Source organism: Lacerta agilis, chromosome 4 (genome assembly GCF_009819535.1).
Source record: "Lacerta agilis isolate rLacAgi1 chromosome 4, rLacAgi1.pri, whole genome shotgun sequence".
Lineage (NCBI taxonomy): Eukaryota > Metazoa > Chordata > Lepidosauria > Squamata > Lacertidae > Lacerta > Lacerta agilis.
Genome location: NC_046315.1, coordinates 67,176,361 through 67,202,183, shown reverse-complemented (window position 1 = coordinate 67,202,183; position 25,823 = coordinate 67,176,361). Strand labels below are relative to the sequence as shown.

At 40.0% G+C, this 25,823-nt stretch overlaps 1 protein-coding gene across 1 annotated transcript in view; it reads right to left on the bottom strand.

Moving 5' to 3' along the window:
* Window positions 1–1,101: 1,101 nt before the first annotated feature.
* The window catches only part of PUDP (pseudouridine 5'-phosphatase), a 61,535-nt gene continuing 36,813 nt past the window's right edge, over window positions 1,102–25,823 (bottom strand). Inside the window, 1 exon segment of the mRNA XM_033146385.1 lies at window positions 1,102–1,327. Coding sequence (XP_033002276.1) covers window positions 1,151–1,327 — 177 coding nt within the window. The 3' untranslated portion in view covers window positions 1,102–1,150.

Below are 25,823 nucleotides of genomic sequence, written 5' to 3'. Positions count from 1 at the left end.
ATCCTGAAGCTAGCAAGAGACTTTTTCCTCTACCACTGGGAAAGGAAAAATCACAATGAAAATAAAAACAGAACAGCAAAGGAACATGGCCAGTCTGTGCAAGCAAAGACAACGACAAGAGAAATAATTTGCTGGGCTGGTAGCAACTGTATGAAGGAATTATAATAACACAACTAAAACAATTACTTTGAAAGAAACGTTCAAATTAGCAGAGTCCTGCCTGCAGTCTTACAACCTGTTTGTCTGGCTTTGATCCAGGCAAGTAAGAATTTTGCAACAGATTTTGTATCATGATATCTCCCATTCAAGATGAAGCCAGAACATTATAGAAATGCAGAATTTCAAGCAAGGCAGAAAAAAAACAAGACATAATTCAAGGCCCATTTAGACACAGTAAAGGAACCTGCATATACTGCTTTTCCTTATACTGCTTTTAGGGATGAGGGAATAATTGATTTGGTTTCTTGTTTTGTTTTTTGGAATGGTCCAACCCAACCTGACACACCTGAACTTGCAGGTGGATTGGAATGCCCGGTCAGATTATGCACTTCTCCAGATTTTGCATTTTCTGTGCACAAAAGTACACAATTTATGTAAAAGATGTGTACAAACTGCATATTTTACAGATGAAGAGCACTGAAAAATGTGCACTTAATGTAAAAAGGGCAGGCAAAATGTGTACAATGGGACAGAATGAGTCTGAACAGATGGGCTAGACCAATGATTCAGTGCCAATGAGACCTAAACAGAATGGAAATAGTTGCTCAGCCAATCCCTAACTCCATGATGGCCTATCCTTTCCTTTGCAGCCATCATCCCAATGTCTGGCACCAATGAGAACTTTGTGCCTAATTGCTGTCTGAGTGGGATACATTTCTTCGCGATCACAGCTGATATGCTGCAATCCCTATGAAAACTGACCTCCTGTGTTTAGTACTGGGTGGGCCTTTTGAGTTCCCATCTAAGTGGCTATAAGTTTCAAGGGCAAGGTGTCTGGTGTACAATCTTTCCATCTGTGCAATTTTAATATATGAGATCTTCAGTAAAGTCTAATAATAAAAGTGGAACATATTATTACAATAGTCTAAAAAGCCTTTCCCCCCTGAAATCAATATGGCTAAATTAAAATGTTTTAAAAATTAAACTATTCTCAATCAAATGGTGGTAAACCGAACAATTCTGGTTTGAAATCAGCCATCGACTTGAGTACTAGAGTTGCTTCTTTTGTAAGATCTTTGTTCAGGTTTTCATCTGGAATCATCACCACTTGCATTCCTGCTGTCAGTGATGCCTTGACTCCATTGGGGGCATCTTCAAATACAAGACACTGAGAAGTAGAAAGAAAACAGAGTACCATAATCAGAAAATTGATTCTACGTGTATCCAGCAAATGAAAATTATTTGGCTTTAATTCCTAGGTCAAATACACATATTTTACAGTCTTTGGGGAATACTTAGGAAATAGTTTAAGAATGCAATTTTTAAACATATGCATATACGCCAAAAGAGATTTATTCACACAAGTGCATAGTTAACCTATGGAATTACCTGTTGAATTGTGGAACTGTGGCTTTTTTTATCAACATACCACAATGTTACACTTAATTTCATTAACGTTAGTAGCCGTAGTGTGACACAAAAGCGGACATCATTCAAAAAGTCACCATTTCCTTTTCTGTGCATGTGTGCTTCTGTTTCCCCATGATTCACTCATGAAAAGGCAGGAAATAACTATATGCCAGGATACTGCCCCCAATTTCATCCTGCAGTTTTCCTTCTTAAACAGGTTGCAAACAGATTCCTTTGGGAAGCAATTAACATGGAAATGAGCACTAAACTTTCCAGATTTCCAGAAGTGGCTTTCACGTCATGTGAAAGATCACATAAAATGTGGAAATGATCCACTAAGAAAACATTGGGAAAATGAAATAAAGTGGTGTCTGAATGCAGTTGTAATGATGACCACCAACTTATCATGGAGCTTAAAGCTATCATTGGCTACTAGCCATGATGGCTATGCTATGCCTTCATGGTCAGAGGCAGCATGTTTCTGAATATCAGTGGCTGAAAAGTGTAGGAGGGGATAATGATGTTGTGCTCAGGTCCTGCTTATAGATTTCTCAAAGGCATGTGGCTGGTCATCGTGAGAACAGGATGCAGGACTAGATGGGCCATCGGCCCAGTCCAACAGGCTTTCCTCCTGTTCTTAGCTTCAGACAATGATGCAGCAGAAGCAGGGAAAGGCAGCGAGTAAAGTCCTTCAGACTCGTTTGGGTAAACAGCTTCTAACAACAACAACAACAACAATAGTAATAGTAATAATAATAATAATAATAATAATAATAATAATAATAATAATATATTATTTGTACCCCACCCATCTGGCTGAGTTTCCCCAGCCACTCTGGGTGGCTCCCAATCAAGTGTTAAAAACAATACAGCATTAAATATTAAAAACTTCCCTAAACAGCACTGCCTTTAGATGTCTCTTGAAAATAGGATAGCTGCATATTTCCTTGACCTCTGATGGAAGGGTGTTCCACAGGGTGGGCACCACTACCAAGAAGGCCCTCTGTCTGGTTCCCTGTAACCTCACTTCTCACAATGAGGGAACCGCCAGAAGGCCCTCGGCGCTGGATCTCAGTGTCCGGGCTGAACGATGGGGGTGGAGACGCTTCTTCAGGTATACAGGACCGAGGCCGTTTAAGGCTTTAAAGGTCAGCACCAACACTTTGAATTGTGCTCGGAAACGTACTGGGAGCCAATGTAGATCTCCCAGGACCGGTGTTATGTGGTCCCGGCGGCCACTCCATCACCAGTCTAGCTGCTGCATTCTGGATTAATTGCAGTTTCCAGGGCACCTTCAAAGGTAGCTCATTAATGTGCCAGCTCCTACATGCCAGTTCCTTATAGAATCGTAGAGATGGAAGGACCTTAAGGGTCATCTAGCCCAACCGGCTGCAATATAGGAATCCTGCCCACAGCTATCCCTGGGTGGGCTAAAACCACCAACCTTCTGGTTAACAGCCAGAAGCACTGACCCATTTCTCTACAGGCTCTCATGCCAATTACACTACTGACTGACTGCAGCCTCCACACTCAATGCTGTTCATGGACAATTATGACAGATTTCACCATAAAAACATTTGATCTAATAAGACAAGCGGCTTTTTCACATAACATTATTGCAGTGCTGTGGCGAGAACTGTGCATTATTGTTGTCATTACAAAACAAGAACATTATAGCTGAAATATTTCTTATTCTTTTACTTATGTATTCCTCAGTTCTCAACCAGATACAAATTTTAAGAGGGACAACATTTTATTTCAGTCATTCTTATTCTTTAATAGGGAACCAATTCTTTATTAAGCAATAAATACACATCAGACCTGTATTGTGAAAATTAAATGAGCTCATTTTGTTACTAAAATATCACTGTTCTGTATCCTCTCCCTTCAGTTAAGTTGTAAATATTAGAGATTTATATCACCACAAGAGAACAGAATCTCTTGGTCTACAGTTTGTCTCAAATGATGTGTTAGGACTGTAGAAAGAAAAGGTCAGAATAAAACAATTTAAGTGCTAACTATGAATTTATAAATTGAAAAGGCAAGGCAAATATTTCAGTAAAGCATACTACACACTTATGGTTTTTTAATACAACAGTTTAGCTACCATTGCATACTACAATCTGAAGCAAAACATTCCATATTAATAGACAACGTTTCATTTGAATGCGACAAAAATTCAGTGCCTATTTTTCTTCCGATTTCCTGAAAAAAATAATAGAAACCAACAAATGCATTTGCTCAACAATCTTATGGAAGGTTTGCATAAGATGTAGAAGTCCTTCAGAAGCTATTTCTTCATGTGTTGAAATGAATTTTTGTGGGGGGGGGGGCTATGTGTGCTGGCCTCATTCCCACTGTTCCTGCCAGCTCAATCCCCAACTTTTGTGTGTTGACTGAAAAGTCTGAAAAGCAAAGCTATGAATGCATGTAGGCTCTTCCACACAATCTGAAATTTTGCAAGGGCTTTTAGGAAGAGAATGATCTCTGAACTTCTTGTCGTCGTCCCCCCCACCATTTTGGGAATGCTTTCAAAGACTCAAGGGTTTGACTCAAAGGTGGGGAGCCTCTGGCATGTGGATGAAATTAGACCAACCAGATTAGAAAATTTGGCCCGTGCAGCCGCTTTTGGCGATGCCCACCTGCCACTTACCTGTGCAGGACAGGTAAAACAGCAGCTGCCAAGAGACCATCGACATCACACCTGTGCACTCCCAATGATTCCTCGGCAGCAAGGATTACATTTTGTACTCTTTAAACCTGGCACTGAGTACAAGACCTGCTGGGATTGGTTTCAATTCCCCAATTCTGGTTTCAGTGCTTGCAAGAAAAGAGCACAAAGAGAGAAAGCAAACGGGGGGGGGGAGCCATGCACGAGTGCTTTGAACAGCTACAGTCGGCATCCTTCAGCCTTACCTATTGCGCAGGGCTGCTAAGAAAAAATGGGCTAGCTCCAAGTACACTGCTCTGAGCTCCTAGTTGGAAGGCAAGTGATAGTGATGTGATAGATAAACTGATAACCTTGTTCAGAAGGCATCTGAGGAACTCTGGTGGTTCGCCTCACATTGATTTTATAGAACAAATTAATTATGTCAGGTGCTAAATATGTCAGTACAGGAAGGTGCAATATATTAAGCAGTAATTAATTTCACTTAAATGTGAAAGTTTCTAAAAGCTTTATAATATTCCCTGAAATACGGATGTTCCTTAATAAATTAGTAATCAAACCAACATCTAGTATTCAAGCTTGGCCATTCAGTGCTTTGGTAAGACGTTTGCCTGTATCTGTGCATTGCTAAAAGGGTGTTCTGTTCTCGTTGATAACTCTATTTGACTTTTCCTTTCCACAGCCTAATGTGGCAGTCAACAGTACCCTTAAGGATGCAAAATACTGATACATGAAAGTATTTTAGTCCTGGATCAAAATTAAGAAACACGGCATTTCCCTCACAGACTTTAAATTGACTCCTTTGTGAATAAATGTAAGAAGTGTTTTCCTTGCAGACTGTAAATTGTCCCCATTGTGACTAATTATTCATATAAAAAATTCTTGGAGAAAAGGAAGAGGACATCTGGGACACTGATTAGAATCCATATGTATTCGGGGCAAACATTCTCCCCAACAGGGAAGCAACACTTCTGAACGGCATTGATAAGAGGGTAACAGGATGTCTGTAGGAACAATCATGCCCCCTGCCATTAAAAGATTCTCATGCTTCTACAAAGCCAGGGCACAATGAATCTTCTGTTTTCATGAATGCTGCATCACAGGTGAACCTGCAACAACCTAGCTACAGTGATTGTGCAGCCTGCTGTAGGGATGCAGCAATCTGTTCATTTGCAGATCATAATAAGGCAGGGCCAGCACTGGACAAAATTCAATTCCTCTGAGTTGGATGCATTTCAGAGTCTATCCAGCTAGAATCTGGGCCCTAAGCTTGTGCTCATGTAAACATGTTGTAAGGAAGGAAGGAAACTTTGCTTCTACCACCCAGGTCTGAAATTTCCAGAGGTTCAAACTAGGAGTAGAATATGCTCAGTAACTGGGAACAGCAGCATATAGTTCAACAAAACTACAGCTATAAATCTATTTGATTTTAAAGTGGAAGGGTGATTCCTGGCAGCGACACTGGGGAAAACAGAATTTTGCAAATCGAAACTGCTGAATTTCCATGCAAACTTTGAGGATGACTCAATACTGACTTGTCTCTGAGTTTGGCTGGCAATACCAATCTGAGCACATGTCGGAAATACAAGGACATGGCTTTAAGTGATGAAACATCCCAAGGAGATGGATAATCAGAGAAGCACAAAGGAATTTAGAAGCATGCACCCCAAAGAGCCAAAGATATTGAATAGAGAATAAACAGGATTTTAGTTCACCATCTTTGGAAATAATACTTTATCCTTCAAAAGAAAATCGAAAATTCTTTCTAGTAGCACCTTAGAGACCAACTGAGTTTGTTCCTGGTATGAGCTTTCGTGTGCATGCACACTTCTTCAGATGAAGAATGCACACGAAAGCTCATACCAGGAACAAACTCAGTTGGTCTCTAAGGTGCTACTAGAAAGAATTTTCGATTTTTTTTTGACTATGGCAGACCAACACGGCTACCCACCTGTAACTGGAACTTTATCCTTCAGTTGGTGAGGTTACCATCAGTGGCGAAGCTGCATGGTATGGCGCGGTGCGGGGTGTGGCACGTGTCCAGGGGGGCAGCCATGGTGGTACCCCCTCCCCAATGGTGCCGGGGGCGGTGCGCTCCCCCTGCCTCCCGCCAGTGGTTACCAGCTATGTCTACTTAATCAAGCCATAGTATGGCAGAGTTTCACTTAAAAGGTGCATGAATTCCTGACCCAGTCATGACCATAAAATATATATCTCCCATATTGCTCAAACATGGTTTTAGCCCAACCTGTGGAAACTGCAACTGGCGCTGCTGAGGGGGAAAGAGAGAGGCATAAAAGAAGTGAAGTTTGAAGGATATGGATGGAGATGTCCTCATGCTATTTGCAACCACTTCATTTAATGCCCAATCTTTTTACATGGACTTATCGAGGTTCAGTCTTGCTAAGGTGTTCCCCAGGAAGTCTCAAGTATCTAAGCCAGTCTTCCCCAGCCTGGTACCTTTGAGATCCCTTCGGCCACTGGCCAATGTGTTCAATAGTGAGGGATGGTGGATCCCCTTCCCACAGGAGGCAATATGGCCACCAACTTGGATGGCTTTAAAAGAGGACTGGGAAAATTCATGGAGGAACAGGCTATCAATGGATACTAGTGGTGAGGACTATGTTCTGCCTCTGTAATCTGAATAGCAGTTGTTGAAAATGCTCTTGTGCTTTCAGGTTTCCTACAGGCATCTGGTTGGCCACTGTGAAAACAGGATGTTTTTGGAATAGATGGGTCACTGGCCTGATCCAGCAGGCTCTTCTTATGCTCGTATGATGGAAGTTGAAGTCCAAAACGTCTAGAAGACACCATGTTGCAGAAGGGTGCTCTAGGTGCTCTTGCTATTAGTCTCAGTGGAAAAAAACTCTCAAAAAATATCACCTGTTTCTAAGCAAAACCCAGGACCATCACATCTCTTCTCCAGGCATTTCCTGTTCCCTGCCATAACTTGGCACTCTCGGACAAGTGCTTCTTTTGCTCATGCTGAGATTACAATATGAGAAACACACACAAAAAGGCCAGACCCATACCGACACATTTATTAATCATCAAGTTTCAAAAGTATGCATCTAAATGGATATAAATGCCATAGAGTCATGGAGTTATATAATAGTAGTGTTGGAATGAACCACAAGGGTCAACTAGTCCAATACTCTCCAATTCAACCCAAAACCCAGAGATTAAGAGTCATCAGAGATTAAGACTCATCCTCTACTGACTGAGCTATCCCATCAACGGTTATCAGCCCAGAAACTGCACACAGCACATTTATTTGTGCCTTATCCATCTAAGGACAGGCTTCTTGTGTCCATCGATATATCGGCGAACAACAATGAAATGAAATTGATTTCTAAAGAAGTCTTCTCAAAAAAATACAACAAACTGAGACACAAAACCTTACAATCTGCTAATATGAGTTCTTTTCAACTTTTTAACTTCTCCCTTCACAAAGCATCTTTCCATTTTCACTAAATTCTCTTACTTACATTTTCATTTCAAGTTGAAGATTAAAGACATTTTCACAAGAGATACTAAGAATGCTTTAAAAATATCTCAACTTAGCCACTGGCAAATATTAATTTTAAAATATTAACATACATTCTGGGTAATGTGGGGTTTTAATTTGGATTACAAATGCCAGCCGTCCCTACCAACATCCCTGGAAATAACTGAGGAATTCCTTGTGATAATGCCTTAATATTCTTTCAGTCAGAGACTACTGACTGTTGGTATTGCCAATAATAAGGACCCAACAAACACTGCTAGGCTTTGAACAGCTGCTGTAAAATTCTGGAAGAGTTCTCCTGTCTGTGGGCTTTGTGAACAATCTAGCTAGTCTGAGACATAAATCCACACTCTTCAATTTCCCACTGCATTCAGAAAGCAGAAAAGGGAACAACTCTGACATACTTGGCCTTTAGATCCTTCTGCGTTGAACAAAACACCATTATCAAGGCTGTTCAGAAACTTTTTCTTTAATCCACAGTATAAATAAATATACTTCCGTGCGTCCCTTGAAAGATCTAATTGACTTCCATGATGTCATTAAGCTTATTGTATGAAAAACGACAATGACTGTGGAATGCAATATGCATAATGGAAAAGCTTAACTAATTCTTTGGAACCGGAGGCAATTAAAACACTTAATTACCAATAAGCTGGGAAAATGACCCATAATTACGGTGCCTTTAATGCTGCAACAAATAAATGCACCTAATCTTCCTTCAGTTTTTATTGGTAATGACACCTATTGTCAACATCCCAGCAGTATTTTGAATCAAATGATGGGAGTCTTGCAGAGGTCACTAAAAATAAAAATAAAAAATGGACTCACAGTGATGACCAACTGCCCTTTTCCCCTCCCTATTAATATACTAAATCCAAGTATATGAACAGTTAATAAGAGTGCAAGCTGGAATGCTACTTTGCCTATCAAACTGATATACTTATATTTTGCTTGTTGATGTTTTCTTTCTCTGTACCTGAATCCAACATGACTCCTTTGCCTATTGTAAGAATAACAGTTGGGTTTAATAACACTTTTTCTTATAACAACAAAGCACAGAGCCAAGACAATTAAGCATCATTTTGTGGTATCAAATATGTCCTCCACATTGGTTCTTTGCTCCAACTGAGGCTTCTGTCACTGGAATGGAGAGGGAGGCAAGTTCTGCCAATTCCCCCTGGCACCACTGCAGCACCTCCAATGCTTCCTGGAACAGATTTTGAGGAGACAGAAGGTGTGCTGAGCAGCTAATTCCATCCCTGACACTTTATCATAGATTTGTCCTGTCCTGATGTGTGCCACAACATTCAATCTACACAAAAGTTAGGCATTTCAGGTTTGACTCTGAACTGTATCCTGCCTGATGGACTTCAGACTTGGTTACTTGGATTGACCCTGAACCTCGTTTCCTGACCTTTTGACTTTGGATCAAACCTCAGATTTCGAACTTTGGACTTGGCATACCGACTTGCTGCCAGGTAGGCCAGGGGTTCTGGACAGAGTGCTTTAAACATATAGTGTGTATGCAGCCGCATATCTTTTTCTCAGCTAGTCTATATGTTCAGAGTTTTTATTGTCGATAAAATCTTCCCACCTCCAAAGCAGATTCTGCAACATCTAGTGGGGCTGTACAATGATCAAAGCATCTGTTGATTAAAGTAGGAGTCCTCAAGCTTTTTGGGCCAGTGAGCCCAAATTTTAAGAAAGTGTAGCTGCCATGTCAAAAAAAGCAGAAGAAAGAAAACAAATGCTGTTTGTGTTTGTTTGTTTTTTCATTAGCAGCAAAAAGTTACCTACATAAACCACTGCTGCATTGATTCGCCCAGCCTTTGCTCAGAATGGAAGGGAGGTGGGTGTCTGATTTTGCATCCAATGAAACGCGAGCATGTTTAAAGAGGTTTTGAGACATGTGGAAGAGTCTGAGCCTGTGCAAATGGGACCTCAGCAGGAGTAAACAGTCTCTTATACACTGAGAATTCTGAGATTATATTTACTGAGAACTTTCCCAGTGGTGGCACACTGGCACTCACAGGTGACCCACAACAGTTTTTAAAACATGGAATTTGATTTTGAAATAGAACTAAAATAATGACAACAAAAACAAAAGAAGAAAAATAAGTGACAGTACAACAGGACCACTGATTTAGCAGGAATGTAAACTCACTGATTACAGATCTTGGGTAAAGGGACCCCTGACCGTTAGGTTCAGTCGCGAACGACTCTGGGGTTGTGGCGCTCATCTCGCTTTACTGGCCGAGGGAGCCCGCGCTTGTCCGCAGACAGCTTCTGGGTCATGTGGCCAGCATGACTAAGCTGCTTCTGGCGAACAAGAGCAGCGCACGGAAACGCCGTTTACCTTCCCACTGGAGCGGTACTTATTTATCTACTTGCACTTTGATGTGCTAGGTTGGCAGGATCTTAGTATAACATTAATAAAGTTGTGGGACAATTAGAGTAAAATCCTAAAGAGAATCACTGACCATTGACAGAGTTTGAATGTGTAAGTTACGCAGCTAAAGCATACTCAGAAACAGGTATTTAATTTAGTAGCTATGTACCTCCAATTTTACAACTGTAGGAGGATATAAGGACGGAAAAATGCCTAGTGAAACCTAGCAAGGCTACTTCTTCCGCACAGTAATTTATAAACACTATTTTCCATTTTTTAAAAAATAAATAAATAATATTTTTGCTAGGCTGTGTACTAACTCTTTCCAGCATTGGGATGCATAGAAAACAAAATGAGAAAAAGTTGATGTCTAGTTTATTGGGAAACTCATAAATGGCTTTAAAGACTCTTAAACAGAACAATCTTACTTTCTTAGTAATCTCACTCTTAATTTTATTTTAGTGCTTTCTAGACAAGTTATTCATATCTAGTACCAAGAACAATCTTAGTTTTCAGTGCTGTCCTTCACTGTGGAGGGATAGAATACTGCGATAGTTTAACTGGATTTCATCTAGTCCTGCTTGAGTGCTATGATTAACAGCTATTGTTTTTCATAATTTGAAAAAAGGCAATAGGAGAGGCCTAGAAATGTAAGTGTAAAGCCAGGGAATGGGTGGGGGAAATGGTTTTGGTATACCGAATACAGTATGATCGCATCTTGTGCGAGGGGATGGTGCATATATGCCAAAACACATATACTCAAAGTGCCCCTTGGAGCTGTCCCCATGTGAGCATCCTTGTTTTCTGGAGCTGGCATACCAAGCGGGCTCGGGGATGCTCTCGCGAGATCTCACAGGGTCATCCGAGTTCCCACGGAATCTCACGAGAGCATTCCAGAGCCCGTATGCTGAGCGGGACTTGGCTTTGTAAGCAAGGAGGAAAACTTAGACGCACTTTCTGTGCTGGGAAAACCCATCCCCAAAAGAGCTTCTAAGCTCCTCACCTTGCAAGCATTTAATTTGCCCAGTTTCAACCAGCTGGCCTTCAACCGCACAAGGTTGAAATCATGCAAGTGAATTGTGCCGAAGATGCAACTGTACTATATACTGCAATAATTGTGGGATCGTGGATCTATAGAAACCAGGCTCATTAGCTTAAAAAGTGAAAAATGTATTTTTACATTTTATTATTACTACTACTCTTAATATCATAAATTAGGTAAAGAGCATACAGCTTTTTTCAATCAGCCTAGTAGCTACCTTCTATAGAGCTACACTGCTGATATATATATTAAGCTCAATAACATGGTTTGATAGCTATGAAAGCTAAGATTGTTCTTGATACTGGATATGAATAGCTTTTGTCTAGAAAGCATTAAAATAAATTAAGAGTGAGATTACTAAGGAAGTAAGATTGTTCTGCTTCGAGTCTTTAAAGCCATTTATGAATGGCCCAATAAACACTGAGAAGGTATAGTAGACATTCCATTAAGCTTTCGATAAGAGTGCAGACACAATGAACATCTCTATGCAGCTATGACAATAATTTGGAAGTACTGCATCAAAGCAATTGTGCAGTGGGGAAAAATTCTCCCAGCTGTTTCATATCTGAAAATTGGTCTTAAACCTGAAGAAGTTTTTAAGACACTTTGGAAAAAAGATGAATTTAGGCACTGGCACAAGCAGTGGGAATGAATTTAAAAAAGTTGCTATACTGATACAAGACCTAATTTATACTGATATAAATTTGCTATACTGATACAAGACCTAAGGATATGTTGACAGAGAGGGACACGACATCAGAAATACAGCTTGTTCACCAACCATGATAGCACACTGATAGCACGGTATGTATCATTTTCTATTAATCACTAAAGTCCTTTGCAACAAGAGCTGTATAAATAGTGTAGTGTGGGGGAATTGGTGAATTCTACTAGCGCAGTACCCTACCAGTTGATTACTATGTCACCTGCAATTCTACAAAGAGCCATGTATACCACCTTGAGCCCCGTGAGGTGGGCTGCTACAATCTAGTCGTCAAAGCGCTTTTTGGATCTTCTGCTGGGTCCAACTCTGGAGAAGTAAAAGGGGAAGGGTCGAAATGCATTTTTTACCTTTTAAATCAAGGATTCCATTAAGACGGAAACAGTCAGCTGCCTAGATCCTGTAACTAAGACTACATCAACATGCAAGGCATCACAGTATGACTTCATATTGGCACACAGTTGTAGAACACCCAGTATATGCGTTGTAGATACACCACCATTTGTGGGTCTAGCTATTGATCATCTCCCCTCACATAGTTTGTTGAAGCCAATCATTACACCACAGTCACAATCCTCCTGCAAAAAATTATTCAGTGCCCTTTCCTAATCACATACTCACTGTGAAAACTTTTTTTTTTTAAATGCCAGTGCTCTGTAACCTATGGGCAATTAAATGACTAGCTAAAACCATAAGCTCCCACGCACATACAGGCTATATTTGATATTTGGCGAGGAGATAGTTCAGAGAACTCCTACCTAAAATAGAGTCAGGAGTTTGAAGTTAATATTCTCTACAAAATTCTTTTTAAAAAAAAGACCTTGGAGACAGCAATTTCAAAATGAGCCTATACAATCTGTTTCAATCTAGAGCTGTGCAAGTTTCTTTAACTGCTTGCAATGTTTTGCTATTCAAAAGGTATAGACATGTGCCCGAGTATCTTTTCATTCCTCAAGAGCAACTACAAAATGCTTGGCCCAGTTCCATTTGGTCAAATTTCAACCTAAAAGATGTAACACATGATTTTGGAGCTGGAGGCTATGTAATCCTAGACATATGACAACAGATTAAAATGCTATTTGAATGAGCTCTGGGTTACTGTTAAGATAGTTTTGAGATAATTTAAAAATAAAGAGCTGTGCGCTGCCAAGATGTGCAAAAATAGTTATTTGTACATTATTTAAGAAGATACAAAATGGAAATTTGAAGTGCACAGTTTTAGTAATGTCATGATAAACCTTTGTATTATTCAAGTTCTGCTTTTGATGTATCTAGAAAAAAAAAAGGGAGAATGTGTTTGAGTGACCCACTTAACAGCAGTCCTATTGAAGTAGTAACGAATAAATGAATTTTAAATAGCTACAATATTTGCAATTTGGGGCTCCTGCTGTGTAAAGCGTCTGAAGAATTAGGTTTTAAAAGAACAAAAATGCTGCTTATTTTGGTTCCCCAAAGGGTGCGTCTCTCTGTTTGTGTGTGTATGTTTCTGAACTTTCTCCCTGTCCAAGACGAGTCTGTAAACCCACATAAAACTAAATGTGTGTTCCTGAACATTCTAACAAGGGATTGAATATTAGGAAGGAAGGAATAGCAAAAGCGACCCAAATAGAGCTTCATATACAGATGGACAGAACCAGGCTCTTGAGTATGTGGGAATAATCCTATAGACTTTTGAGGTGGAAACCGATTTCCACAGAACTGCCAAGGGACCTGTCAGATTCCAAGAGAATCTATAAAGAAGCTGCGTGCTCCACTAAAATAACCCCAAAGTGGAAGGTTGAACAAGGGGGGTGAGTGCAGTCATTGAGTCAATTTAGGTGAAGGCTTCACCTTAAAGGCTGAAATCTTTGAAGAACAGTAAGCTGTCGAAACCTTGAGTTGGCTACAGGACTCCAATCTGTTTCTTTTGCATACTCTGTTGTTATTGCTGAAGCCTATGTGACTGTCAGGGGATATTTTCTATACCATGTCCATAGCCATCATGTATGTATGAAATGTAGCCTGGCTGAATCAGGATGTTTTTGTTGTGCACTTGGGGTTCCACAGATTGCACAGAACCATTGTTGTGACGCTGCCCTTTTGACCATCCACTGGAGCTGCAGCGCTCTCTTATCTCCAGGAATATAGCCATTCCTTTCAGTCAGCATCTGAAGTCCAATATATCAAAATGCACACTTCATAAACAAACATGAGGAATTCCCATAATCAACTCACAATGTGTAAATCATAGAAAGGTAAAACTGTTTCATAATTGCTGGATTACTCTGATAATCAGATGTTTACATAAAGGTGATATTTAGGTAACTGCACATCGTTCTTTTGATCTCTATATTGAGTTACTGGCACTATACAATGGGGAAACTCCATGAAAACAAACTAAGCAGTAGCACAGATGCAAGTTTAAGGTGAGCATCATTTGAAGAAAACAAGTCAGCAGCACAGAAATAGAAATCTTTACATTTGCATGTCTTGAATGCCCTTCAGTGAGCTGTTAATTACAATACTCGGCAATATTCGCTGTTGCATAAACACCACTCCATTTTGAGGGGAAAATAAGCAGCTTTTTTTGTACAGAGGAATTCACAGAATGTATTCTTACAAAGGTGTAAGGAGGGAGTCAGAAATAGGGTGCAGGGAGAAGAAATGCTAACTTTATTGTGTCTATTTGTGATGTAATCAAGTGAAAGGATGTATTTCTTGAGTGGCAGTTGGATAGAAATGATGTGATTCTAAAGTAACGAGGTCATATTACAAACGAGGTTATCCTGATTCTTCCAGATGGTTGCCACGTATTGCTTAGAAGACAGCACTCTCAAATTTATTTGAGACATTGCGTGTGAGGAGTCCCTGCAATATTTCTATGACTTTCTGGGTCAACATTTAATTATGCCAGTAGCTTTCCAAACTGTATTTCAGGAAACAAAGGGGTTTCTCAGGAGCATATGGGGCAGATATGTTTCTCTGAATGGTGCCTTGCTATTGCTCTTTCCTTGGAATTCACATCTGCAGGGCAGTGTTTATGACCAGTTCATGAATAACTGCAATGAGGTCCAATGGTAATGGCAATGTCCTAAATGAATTGAAAAGGGGATAAGAATATTGCTCAGTGGTAGATAAACCAGCTGGAACCAGTCATAGCTACTCTTATCCCTTCACAAAGCTACATTTCCCAGAGTCATCTGGAAAGGGGACTTGATTGTTAAACCACTCTGTCAATTGTTACTCTGTGAGGGGAATAGGGATCTCCTAACAACTCCCAGCTCTCTTGATAAACTACCAGTTGCCAGGATTCTTTGGGAGAAGCCTTGACTGTTTAAAGTGGTACAGTGCTGCTTTAAATGAGTGCAGATGAAAAGCTACTTTTAAAACTGAGGAAATATTTGAAGGCCAGTTTGTGATGACTGTGTGGAAGGCCTGAACTCTAGATCATGACATTTTTTCCACTTACAAAGATACTGGAAAACGTATGTCACAACGCAGGAACCTTGAAGTAAGAAACTGGAAAACTCTGGTCAAGACAAGGTTCAGGCTGATCACGACAAGGTTCATGGGTGGATGGGGAAACTGTCTTGTCTGAAGGGCTCTCCCAGCCAGATAACACAGCTGATGCAGTACTTCAGTCTCCCTGACCTTAAGAAGGGAAAGATTACAGAATAAGTCAAAGGCCCCTTAACAAGCCAACGAAGCTTGCGTGGCGATGTCCCGACCCTCCCCGTGGTAAATAAAGACACAGGACACAAGAAGTAAGGTTAATGGGCATAAAAGACCACAACTTTATTGGTTACGGATGATGAGCGGTATTGGCTTAGGCATTGGAACTAACTGACTATATCTGACTCCAGCCCGTTGTGCTGGAAGTCCGGGAAGGGTTAGCCACCAAGAGGTGAGCCCTGCTGATGCACACTCTGGGACCACCGATAGGGGGCATGCCTTTGGCCCTAACCTCCCTAGGCTTCGGACAGGGATGGGAGCGGGAAGCAGGAGGGAGAGTCCCGTCCGTGCCCCCGCTTAAATGCAGCAGGCCACACCCCCAGAACAACCGGATTGGTCATTCTGAGCATTGACGCGGCCGGGGCTCCCCCAATAGCACAGGGGCTGGCCAGCCATCCCCTGTGCACATGAAGGGATCGTGCACGCCCGCAACCCCATTTCCTCGCTAGGGCAGAAATGGCTTTCTCAAAGGAAAAAGAACCTTCCACATTCCAGGTCTTGTCTGCCTACATTTCCATTTCCATGCAAAGAAAACATCTCCTGTAGCATGGCCCTTTGGTGCTGTCCAAGGTACTGTTCCTTTTTGGTCTCTTGCTTCACTGGAATTTTGAGCAGAACATTGACAGCTTTCCCAGAAAACCTCAAGCTCTCACAAGAAACATCTCCCATTTTTCTGTGTGTGTGTGTGTGTGTGTGTGTTCAGAAGTCTGCATTTTTTGTAAGCCCCCTTCATGACCAACCTCTCATTTTCTCCCTCCCCATTTTTGGCAGGGGAAACTTTCAGAAAAAAGACAGACTGTACACAGTACCAATCATGCATTGATTTAAAATAATTTGCACATTTCCCTCTGATAATTCACGTTTTATGAGAATTTCCCCCTCCCTGGGGTTTCTATTATTTTAAGTTCCGAATTCACTTACAGAATTTGTAAGACAGTTAGCACCTTCGAACGTGATGGCATAGAGGCAGTACCACTGGTTTGGGTATGATGTTTGCATGGTGACAACTGCTACAAATGCTTCATACATTCTGCTTGCTGTGTGGGAACTAATTCAACTACAGCCTAACATTCTTAAAATATGAAGCATTCACAGAACTGGCACATATAAAAACTGCCATAGATGAATCCTTCCAATGTCTGCAGGAAATTAGATTAGAACAAATACATGCTGATATTAGTATGAGATTTATAAACAAATGTTGTTCTCCATCATTCACATCTTGCTCTTCAGAAAATGCTTACTGCTAAGTATATCAGCTCTTATGCTTGACACACCAAGCCTGCAGACATAATTAGAATCTATTACACAGAAAGAAATATTGTTTAAGAAGTACATAAAGTTGTGTGCATACAGAAAGTTATATCCCTCTAAAATTTTATTTTCTCATCCTTGAAACAGATGCATCAAAATGCCTTTTCTATAACTATACCAAGCTATGGTATTCACTATTTATTTTTAGATACGATTTTATTGTGCACAAGGACAGTGGCCTTGAAGAACCAGAAGCCTGGATCTAAATTTGCAGCAAGGAAGTCATGGGATTTCCTGTAGATATATTGACTGACCTTCACATATTTCTCCATTCATTCTTATATCATTTTAATGCCATGGTGCTAAAAAGCAGTGTAATTTTCATTAGTTTCCTCCTCTAGCATTTAGATGACAATTATGTTCAGTCTTCAATGTTTTGGGTTTTCTTATCACAAAGTCTATTTATTGACCTTCCCAGTTGCTTGTCTCAAAAGAGATTTGCTTCCTTGCAGGGGATTATTAAATTCCTATTCTCTTTTATAGGTGCGTTTATTTTATGCTGCCTTTACGGTCAGTTTGAAGTCAGTGAGCCATTAACAGGGGATCAAGGACACAAGTTTCCTTAAACATTTACAAGGGCAAGGTACCGAAAGGGACAAAATGAATAGGAGACAAAATGAATAGGAGATAAAAAGGTCTTAACTCTTAAAGCAATGGGTGTCATGCCATTTGTTCAGGTGAAATGGAAGCATTCGGAGGCATGCGAATATCAGGTACTTGAAACAAACGATGGGGAAGAACTGTTGTTGATTGGGGAAGAACTGTTGTCGTTGATGCCACTCTTCTTGAAGGCATTCTTGCTGGTCACTGTTCAAAAGACCTTCTTGAGAAGAGATGACTGTTTTGCTCATCTCCAAAGAAAAGGTTCAGCTGTGCTTTGAGTTGGAAGCTACCCCAGAAGCATCTTACCCAAGCACGGGAAGTTAGCAATCCATCAACAGGAAAAATGAAAGAAAGACACTTGCCACCTGCCATAAGCAGAGCTGAATATAGCAGACATATATACTCCTAACCAAGAACACTTCTGTCTTGTTTGGACTGAGTACCAGTTTATTAAGTCACATGATTCAGTTCATTAGTGATTCCAGGTACCTGTTCACAACATCCACAGCTTCAACTGAATTAGATGGAAAGTGAAATAGAGTTTATCAGTGTGGAGATGGTATCTCAGTTAAAATCCCTAGGAAGACTTCATCACTAGTTTCATGTAGATGCTAACCAGATTATGATAGAAGTCAATCTTGTGAACACCCACAATCTTGTGGGAGAAGACCAGTAGGACCTCTATAGGAATACTCCTGTAGGCTGAATGGAAGTGAAGTACAGTGCCCCAGCTTCTATCTTAATCTAGAAGATACTTGAATTGTGTTGAAAACTGCCCAGAGAGATACAAAATCAACATAGACACATTCTCATTGTCATTCTTCCAATATAGGATGCCCACGTATGGTGGTCAAATATAGATGGGATATTTTCTTAGCTTAGATAACAGGTTTCATCCAGGAATGTTTGATGCTTGATGACTAGCATTCACTGAAGTAGTAGCAAAGGCTAGCAAATTCAACAATAAGGAAGATGGTCTGGGTTCAAGAAGAAGAAATTAAGGAAATGACATGTTGTTGAATATAAGAAGCTGTCCAGCAACAAAGAAAGCATATGATTCTTCCATTATTTAAAACCTTACTTATCATACAAAGTTTAACTCAACAATCTTGAATTGCAAACAGAAAACCTGGGAAGGAAACTGTAGAATAAATTTTAGAAGTTGCAAGAGAGGCTGTTTTACTAACCGTATTTCTGAAGAGCAAATTAAAACTCAAATATCAGAGTTGACAGGTTCGTGCAAAAGCTGCTGAAACAAACTGTGACTGAAAATTACATGACTAGCCTTTATTTTTTTAAGCCCTCAAAAACGTGAGGTTGCCAAGGAAATATCCTTGCTCCCAATAGCATTATAGGAATAGCTGTGGAAAGGGGGATGAGAAAAAAGAAATTAGGCATGTGATTCCCTAGAACTACAAAAAACATTTCTGAGATCAATGAGGCTTTACATTTCTCATATAGCAATCCCAAAATTAAATAGCCATGTGTTTTGAATCTAAGGGGAGTCTTCAAAAGCAGCAAATATGCAAGTCCCATGTATGAGTCTGGGTAGGAAACTAAATCATGCCCCTTGATATCATGTCACTGAACAGTGCAAAAGAATTTAAGATGAAAATTCTTAACCAATAATAAAAAAGATAGGAACTTTCAAACACACAAGGGGAGAATATTGAAGCAAGCCTTGATTATCAATCACTTTAGGTAGACTAGGAAGATTTTTTCCCAAAAGCTTGAAATATATTAATTCTACCACCATGTCTAGGCATTAAAAAGGGCAGAAAAACATTGTTTTCAAAAACATTTACAAAGTAAATCAAATATTTTTTGGCTAACAAAAAATGTCTATATATCTATAATGGCAAAATGCAAACATTCTCTTTAAAAATCTAACATACTGACAATTGTTTATGAAAGTGATCAAGTTGTTCCACAGCGATTTTTAGAAGTAGTTCATGTAAAAAGCTCAAAGGTTTAGATATTGCTTTATATATCTTTAAGCTTCTCAAAGCCATACCTCATAATAGTTGGCTTTTGCAGTTCCAGAGATGGCAACAGCAAAGATAAAATCTGTGATTACACAGAGGTAAAGAGCAGTGCTAGTGTTTCTGTTCTTAAAAATAAAATAAAATGTTATCCTAGCAGTATTGAAGGGCGGAATTTTTATCATTTAAAACAAACTTTTCCAGGCTGCAGTGTATTTAATCTGATACATGAAACAAAACAATTAAAGCTTGTAGCAAATAATATTATGGATAAGCTTTCAAGGAGGAAAATAAAACATGAGCTGGATAACTCAGCTGGTTAGAGCTGGTGCTGATAACACCAAGGTGCTGGTTTGATCCCCGTATGGGGCAACTGCTATTCCGGCATTGCAGGGAGTTGGACCAGATTATCCTCAGGATCCCTTCCAACTCTACAATTCTCTTATTCTATGTGGAAGCTTCTTTGTGAGGTTTGCTTTGTGTAAGAAGGGATGTTTACACTGTTTGGGCTAACATAATCCATACCGGTAAATACACCCCACTGTATATAAATTTAATTGTGTTCACTTCTCGGGAAACACAAAGCTAGCTGGATCAGGTGACTGGGCATCTAGTCCAGCATCCTGTTCTCGCAACTGTGGCTCACAGCCAGATGTCTATGGGAAGCCCCAAGCAGGGGTTGTGAACTAACAGCACCCCTGCGTGGTGTAGTGGTTAAGAGCGGTAGCTCGTACTATGCTTTGCAAGAGAACACTCGACAGTATTTAACAGGGTGCCTGAAATCTGGCTTCTTAGGGGTGTCCACGGGGATTTTTTCTTTGCTAAATTAGGACACTGAGCAGAGGTTTCCCACCACCAAAGCTACAGTTCCCCACAAGAATGACCACAGCCTAGTATCACTATGCAGTTTACCCACAAAGTAATTCAGCAAGATTCTTCATAGTAACGATACATGAGCTTTGACCACAGTGACAACATCAGTTGTCTAGGATTTCTTCTATGGCCAGAATTGATACAAAAATGGACTAAGAGCAAGGTGACCACAAGGCAGCATTGTCCTGTAATTACACATTCTTATAAATGTACCACTATGCAAGGAAATATAAAACCACAGGGGAACATTTACTGAGCACCAACTTTGCATTTCCTGTACTTCTGTCTCCAACATAAATTTGTTTCATTTCCCAGCCCCAGATATTCTGCAGTGCAACGGTCATCTCAAAGAAAGATTTCCCTGGGAAACCGATTGTATACTCATGCTCTAAAATGAAGCAAGCAACAGAAACTGGCCTTGTTAAAGCAGGTAATTAGAATCACACTTTTTGATACGAGGTGCTTAAATCATGGGCAAAAAGTATACTGGTTTAAATACCCTGGGCTAAGGGGTGAAATCCTATGCACACTCAACCTGGGAGCAAAGTCTATTGAACTGTGAGTAGATATGTACAGAATTGCACTGTTAATTTCCTTTAAAGCTATATCAAGTTAGTGGCAATCATGCAGAATTGGGTGAACCAGTACTTTTTCTCAATTAGTCACTGCCACTATTATATTTTTTTTTAAAAAAGCTTTGGATTAATCTAATCAATTTAAGCATGCAATCATAACCAGAACAACCCTATAAACCACTTACATATAGCATTTCTTATTTCACTAACCTTCTCAAGCTGTTCTATTTCTGGTGGAATTGAAGTGTTTGTAGCAAAAAAAAAAAAAAAAAAAACTTCTTGCAAAGCATAAATGGAAGCAAACTTTATAACACTGGTGAAACCTCCCCCTTAATAATAATAAAAACCCCTGATCTATTCTTCTGTTCCACTCAAAATGTGTTACAATTCCATTCCTACAGATGCATACACAGTGACAAAAACAAATTCTTTGGAACAGGCAATGTCAAATTCTGAAAGGTTGGTAGAGTTAATTTTTTTTTTACAGTTCACAACACAACTGATCCTGGAAAGACCTTATAATGTCAACAGAAGGTCAGCATTTGAACATCTGTACTGAGTATGTGTGATCTGGGTGTTCAAGAACAGCAGTATTTTAAAGAGAGTTTGCCAATTAATGTCATCTGGTGTTTTGTACCAAAACTGCAAATCAGGAGGAATCTCTGCAAATAGTAGTGGAAACATTATTGTGTGGTGTATTTATTAAGAAACACAAAAAGAGTAGCAAACAAAAAAGTAGTGGAAACGTTATTGTGTGGTGTATTTATTAAGAAACACAAAAAGAGTAGCAAACATTGTTGTTTTGTCAGGCTATGCAAGCTTTTAATATCTCTAGTCATTCAGACTTTCAATTGAGATTTATTAACCTGTCAAAACAAAAAGCAATTTTAGAACATACACAATTGCAGTTCATTTTAGCACATTTATTGCTCTATAAACAGTACATCCAGTCTTGTCTTTTAAGGGGGCTAAACTCAGGTTTCTCTTCTTGAAACAAGCAATTTCTATAATAGGAAAGTTCTGAGGGGGATGCCAAACACAAAAGCAATGCAATGCACAAGGTACATATTAAAATAAATTGAATTATATTTTTTCAGAATTTCTAATACAGAATCAACTCGGATTTTATAGGCCTACTTTCAGGGCATATTAACAACGTAATCCTAAACATACCTACTTGGAAGAGAAATCAATAGAACCAGGGAATCTGTGTCATATAACTTTCAGAATATGGGGGGAAAGCCAAGCAATAGTAATTCTTACATCACAGAAGCAACCCAGGTTATTGCTTCTATGTAAGCATGCACAGGATTGAGGCTAAAGTGATATATTGAAATAGGTACCCCTAGGCCATCATGCAGCAATTAAAGAACATCATGCACAGTATTTTGAATACTGAACATGGATATCCATTATATTGAAGTACAGGTATCCCTTGTTCTTCCAACACCTGCTCTGCTCCTAAAGCTACTATTCTTATACGCCAAGGTTTTGTTCTGTACTGACACCAAAATCCTTTTATTAGAATATAAAACTTTCACAGATGAATTTCTTCATCCTTGGAGTGACATTGAGCCTGAAGCGCTTTCCCAGTAATCGCTTTACGCAAAGCCAAAAAATCACATACTAGTCTCGCGTGGTGAATCGAAGGATCAGTCATAGCGATTGCTTCTGTTTTTAACAACTGGGTGAAAGAGGAACTTTAGATCTTTTAAAAACTGTTTTGAGAAACAGCACTTTCCTTGCTCAAAAACATTCATTGTTTAGAAAGAGGTGGTTTAAACCATTTCACATCTCTCTTCTTCCTTGTGTGTATCTTAACAACTCTGCTAGGAAAGGAACAGCTCGATAGAATTTTAGAAAAAAAATTATCTAAAATACGCAACACAAATACGACCCAGCATAACCAAAATCCACATATTTTTGCTTGTTTCAATAACCAGCTTTTTTGGTTGCCACCCACCCAGCCCCCATATTCCCTGGCATGCATATGCTTGCTGACTGAGAGAGGTCTTTCATGCTCTGTGATACTTAGTGGGGTGTTTTTCATATTCTGCTGGGCTTTGGGGCAGGTGGCAGCTGCACTTCTGTTAGCTCCAAAGAACAGCATGACATAAGGCAATTCAGGGAGTCAACAGGCCAGGGCCAGGAATTGATAGATGCCTTCTATTTGCAAATAGAAGTCTTGCAAATATTCGTTGAGGCATTTTGTAACTTGACCTTCCTCCAAAAGGAGCTAAAGTAATAGGCTGCGCACAGCTCCCCGCTGCAACAATCCATCTCATGGTTCCAACAGTGCAGTGTGTGTGTGGGGGGGTTAACCCACCCTGGGTTGACCTGGGAACCAACCCGACCCAGGGGGAGCAAGGGGGCGTTGAGGGTGGTCCGCCCCGGGTGCCACCCTGGAGGGGGGTGACACTCGGCACCACCCCCGCGACTCCCAAGCTGAGCCCTGCCGCCTGGCACCCCATCCATGCTGCTGCTCGCGCCCGGGAGCCTTGTGAGCGGCAGCCCGGACAGACTGCACTCCGTAACGCACATGCGTCGTGACGTCACAATGCATGCACACTACGGAGTGGCACCCCGCCCCCTGGGGGAGCCCCCGCGTTTGCCGCTCTGGGTGGCCAAGCGGCTCCATACGCCACTGATCCCACCCTGGACCCTGTTCCTTGTATCTCCTCCATCCCTCCCAACCAAGATCAGGGGTGCCTCCCTGCTCAGAATCAACCCTCTGCTCAACAGCTGCAGAGGAAAATAATGTGTACATTTTCAGAAGAATGGGAGCAAGGACTAGGCTTGTGTTCTACTCAACTGGCACCAAAAGTCACAACTAAGCCCAAAGCTAATTTGACCCAAGGGGATATAGAGGCATGTGACACAGAGGCAGGAGACTTGATTATCTAGCATTTTCCAAACAAGCAGCAGAACTAGAAAAAAAGCACAGAACAGACAAGAACAAGGTGATACTTTAACATCCCTTCCCCCAAATTTCTATGGTGGGAAAGTTCAAGATATGATCTCTTCAGTTAGATGGTTGGTCACTAAAAAGCATTCCCTCCCCTCACTATTGTGCTTTCCTTATAAAGATTGAAAAAATCTTTCGGTTTTTCAGACTCATGATACGCAACATTTTTTAAAACGTACAAATCTCTGCAGCACTTTGCCTCAAGATCCCACTTCAGCTCTAATAAGCGCCAAATCTTTCCTAAGTGGCCCTGCTTCATTTTTTGATTCGGGATTTGTACAAATATTTTGCATATACAACTATACAGAGCCAGATATTTATGTATCCATCTATATACAAACACAAAAACTGAATAATGGATAACAATGCAAGCAGAATAAAGTAGGGTTTCGGCTTGGTGAAGGGGGCTCCATTCCTAATCCCAGTTACTTGGATTAAACTCCATTGAATTCAATAGGATTTAGGTCTGCATAGACATGGTCAACATTGTGCTGCTACTTCTTTCTTTATATTTAGAACTCATCTAACACAAAAGAATTGTTCGGGTGGGAAAACCAACGTCTCTAGACTGTCAGCAAAACTAAATAAAGTTTAATATAATTTAAAATCTGTGATATTTATTCCCTGATTTAACCCTGGCCAAACAAGCAGGTTTCTCTAGCTTGGATTTTGGTGGCCCCAGAATAGGAGGAGGTTCCGTAACTGGGGACCAGCCACCCAAAACACATTTCTTATGGTCTTTCTGCTTGAATCTGCTTCACAGATAATAGTATTAAGGTGAAGGGTTTGATGGATCAGGTATTATTATACAAATAGGAACAGGGAAGATCTCTGGGCTCTTCAGTGATTATTATTACAACTATTCAAATTATTATTATTATTGTTCAAATCCCATTATGAAAAATTTCAGGCCTTTCCCATATGTACAGTACATAGCAAAGAGAATTTCCCAGGTTTCATAAAACTGAAGCCTAGGACGCCTTTGGCCGTCACAGTACTTTATAAATTACAATTTACAATCATCTTATAATTGCACTATATTCATGGCTGCTGTCTACTGAACTAATATAAGATAAGATACTTTGCCCTCTTTACACAATAAATAGTTTGTTAGTGTTAATAAACTATACTGTGTATGCAGCTTTGTTGCCAACTAAGAGACAGTAATATAGAACAATAATAATAAATATAGCCTTGGCACCTCATAAACTGCAGACATGTAAGAGAGAAACACGGAAACCCAAATATGAGGATACTTTTAAAAGCAAGTTTTTGCAATATGAAATTGCTATTTTAAAAAAAGGTATTAAAATAAAGGCTACGGCAACAAAACAAAATGCATTTGGCCTTTCTGAGTTTTCTGCAGACCCCTCTGGAATAATAAATTAAGAAAACAATAAAAATAACGCTTACAGAGCAATTCCTTGTTTTAGTCGGCCTTTGTTCTAAACCTGTGGAGATGCGCGGTTATGACAAGCACTGGGGCAATTAAAAAAGCAACTTCACCTATAGAGGGAAGATCAATACCCTGAATCTTTTTAAGAAGAGGATTAATTCATTGCTTGCCACAACCCAGAGCACCTCTTAAAACATTTTATGAGAGAATTCCTGTAAATTAAACCTAACTATTCAATGATTGTTCTGTTGGCAATGCCAGAAGTGCTAAGGGCCTTGGAAAGAGGAAAAGCACAACTCAGTGAGTAGTTTATCATGAAATAAAGTGGGTTTTTTGTTTGCTTTTGCTTCCCCCACCCTCCCTCCACAGCTTCCTATGGATAATATGCGATAATATATGTAACGAGCTCCCTAAAACCATTAGTAGCGTATCTCCAGCGACCTGCTAATCTGAATATAATGTTGTTTTTTTACCAACCACTGCATGCTTTCACACCCACATCACGTA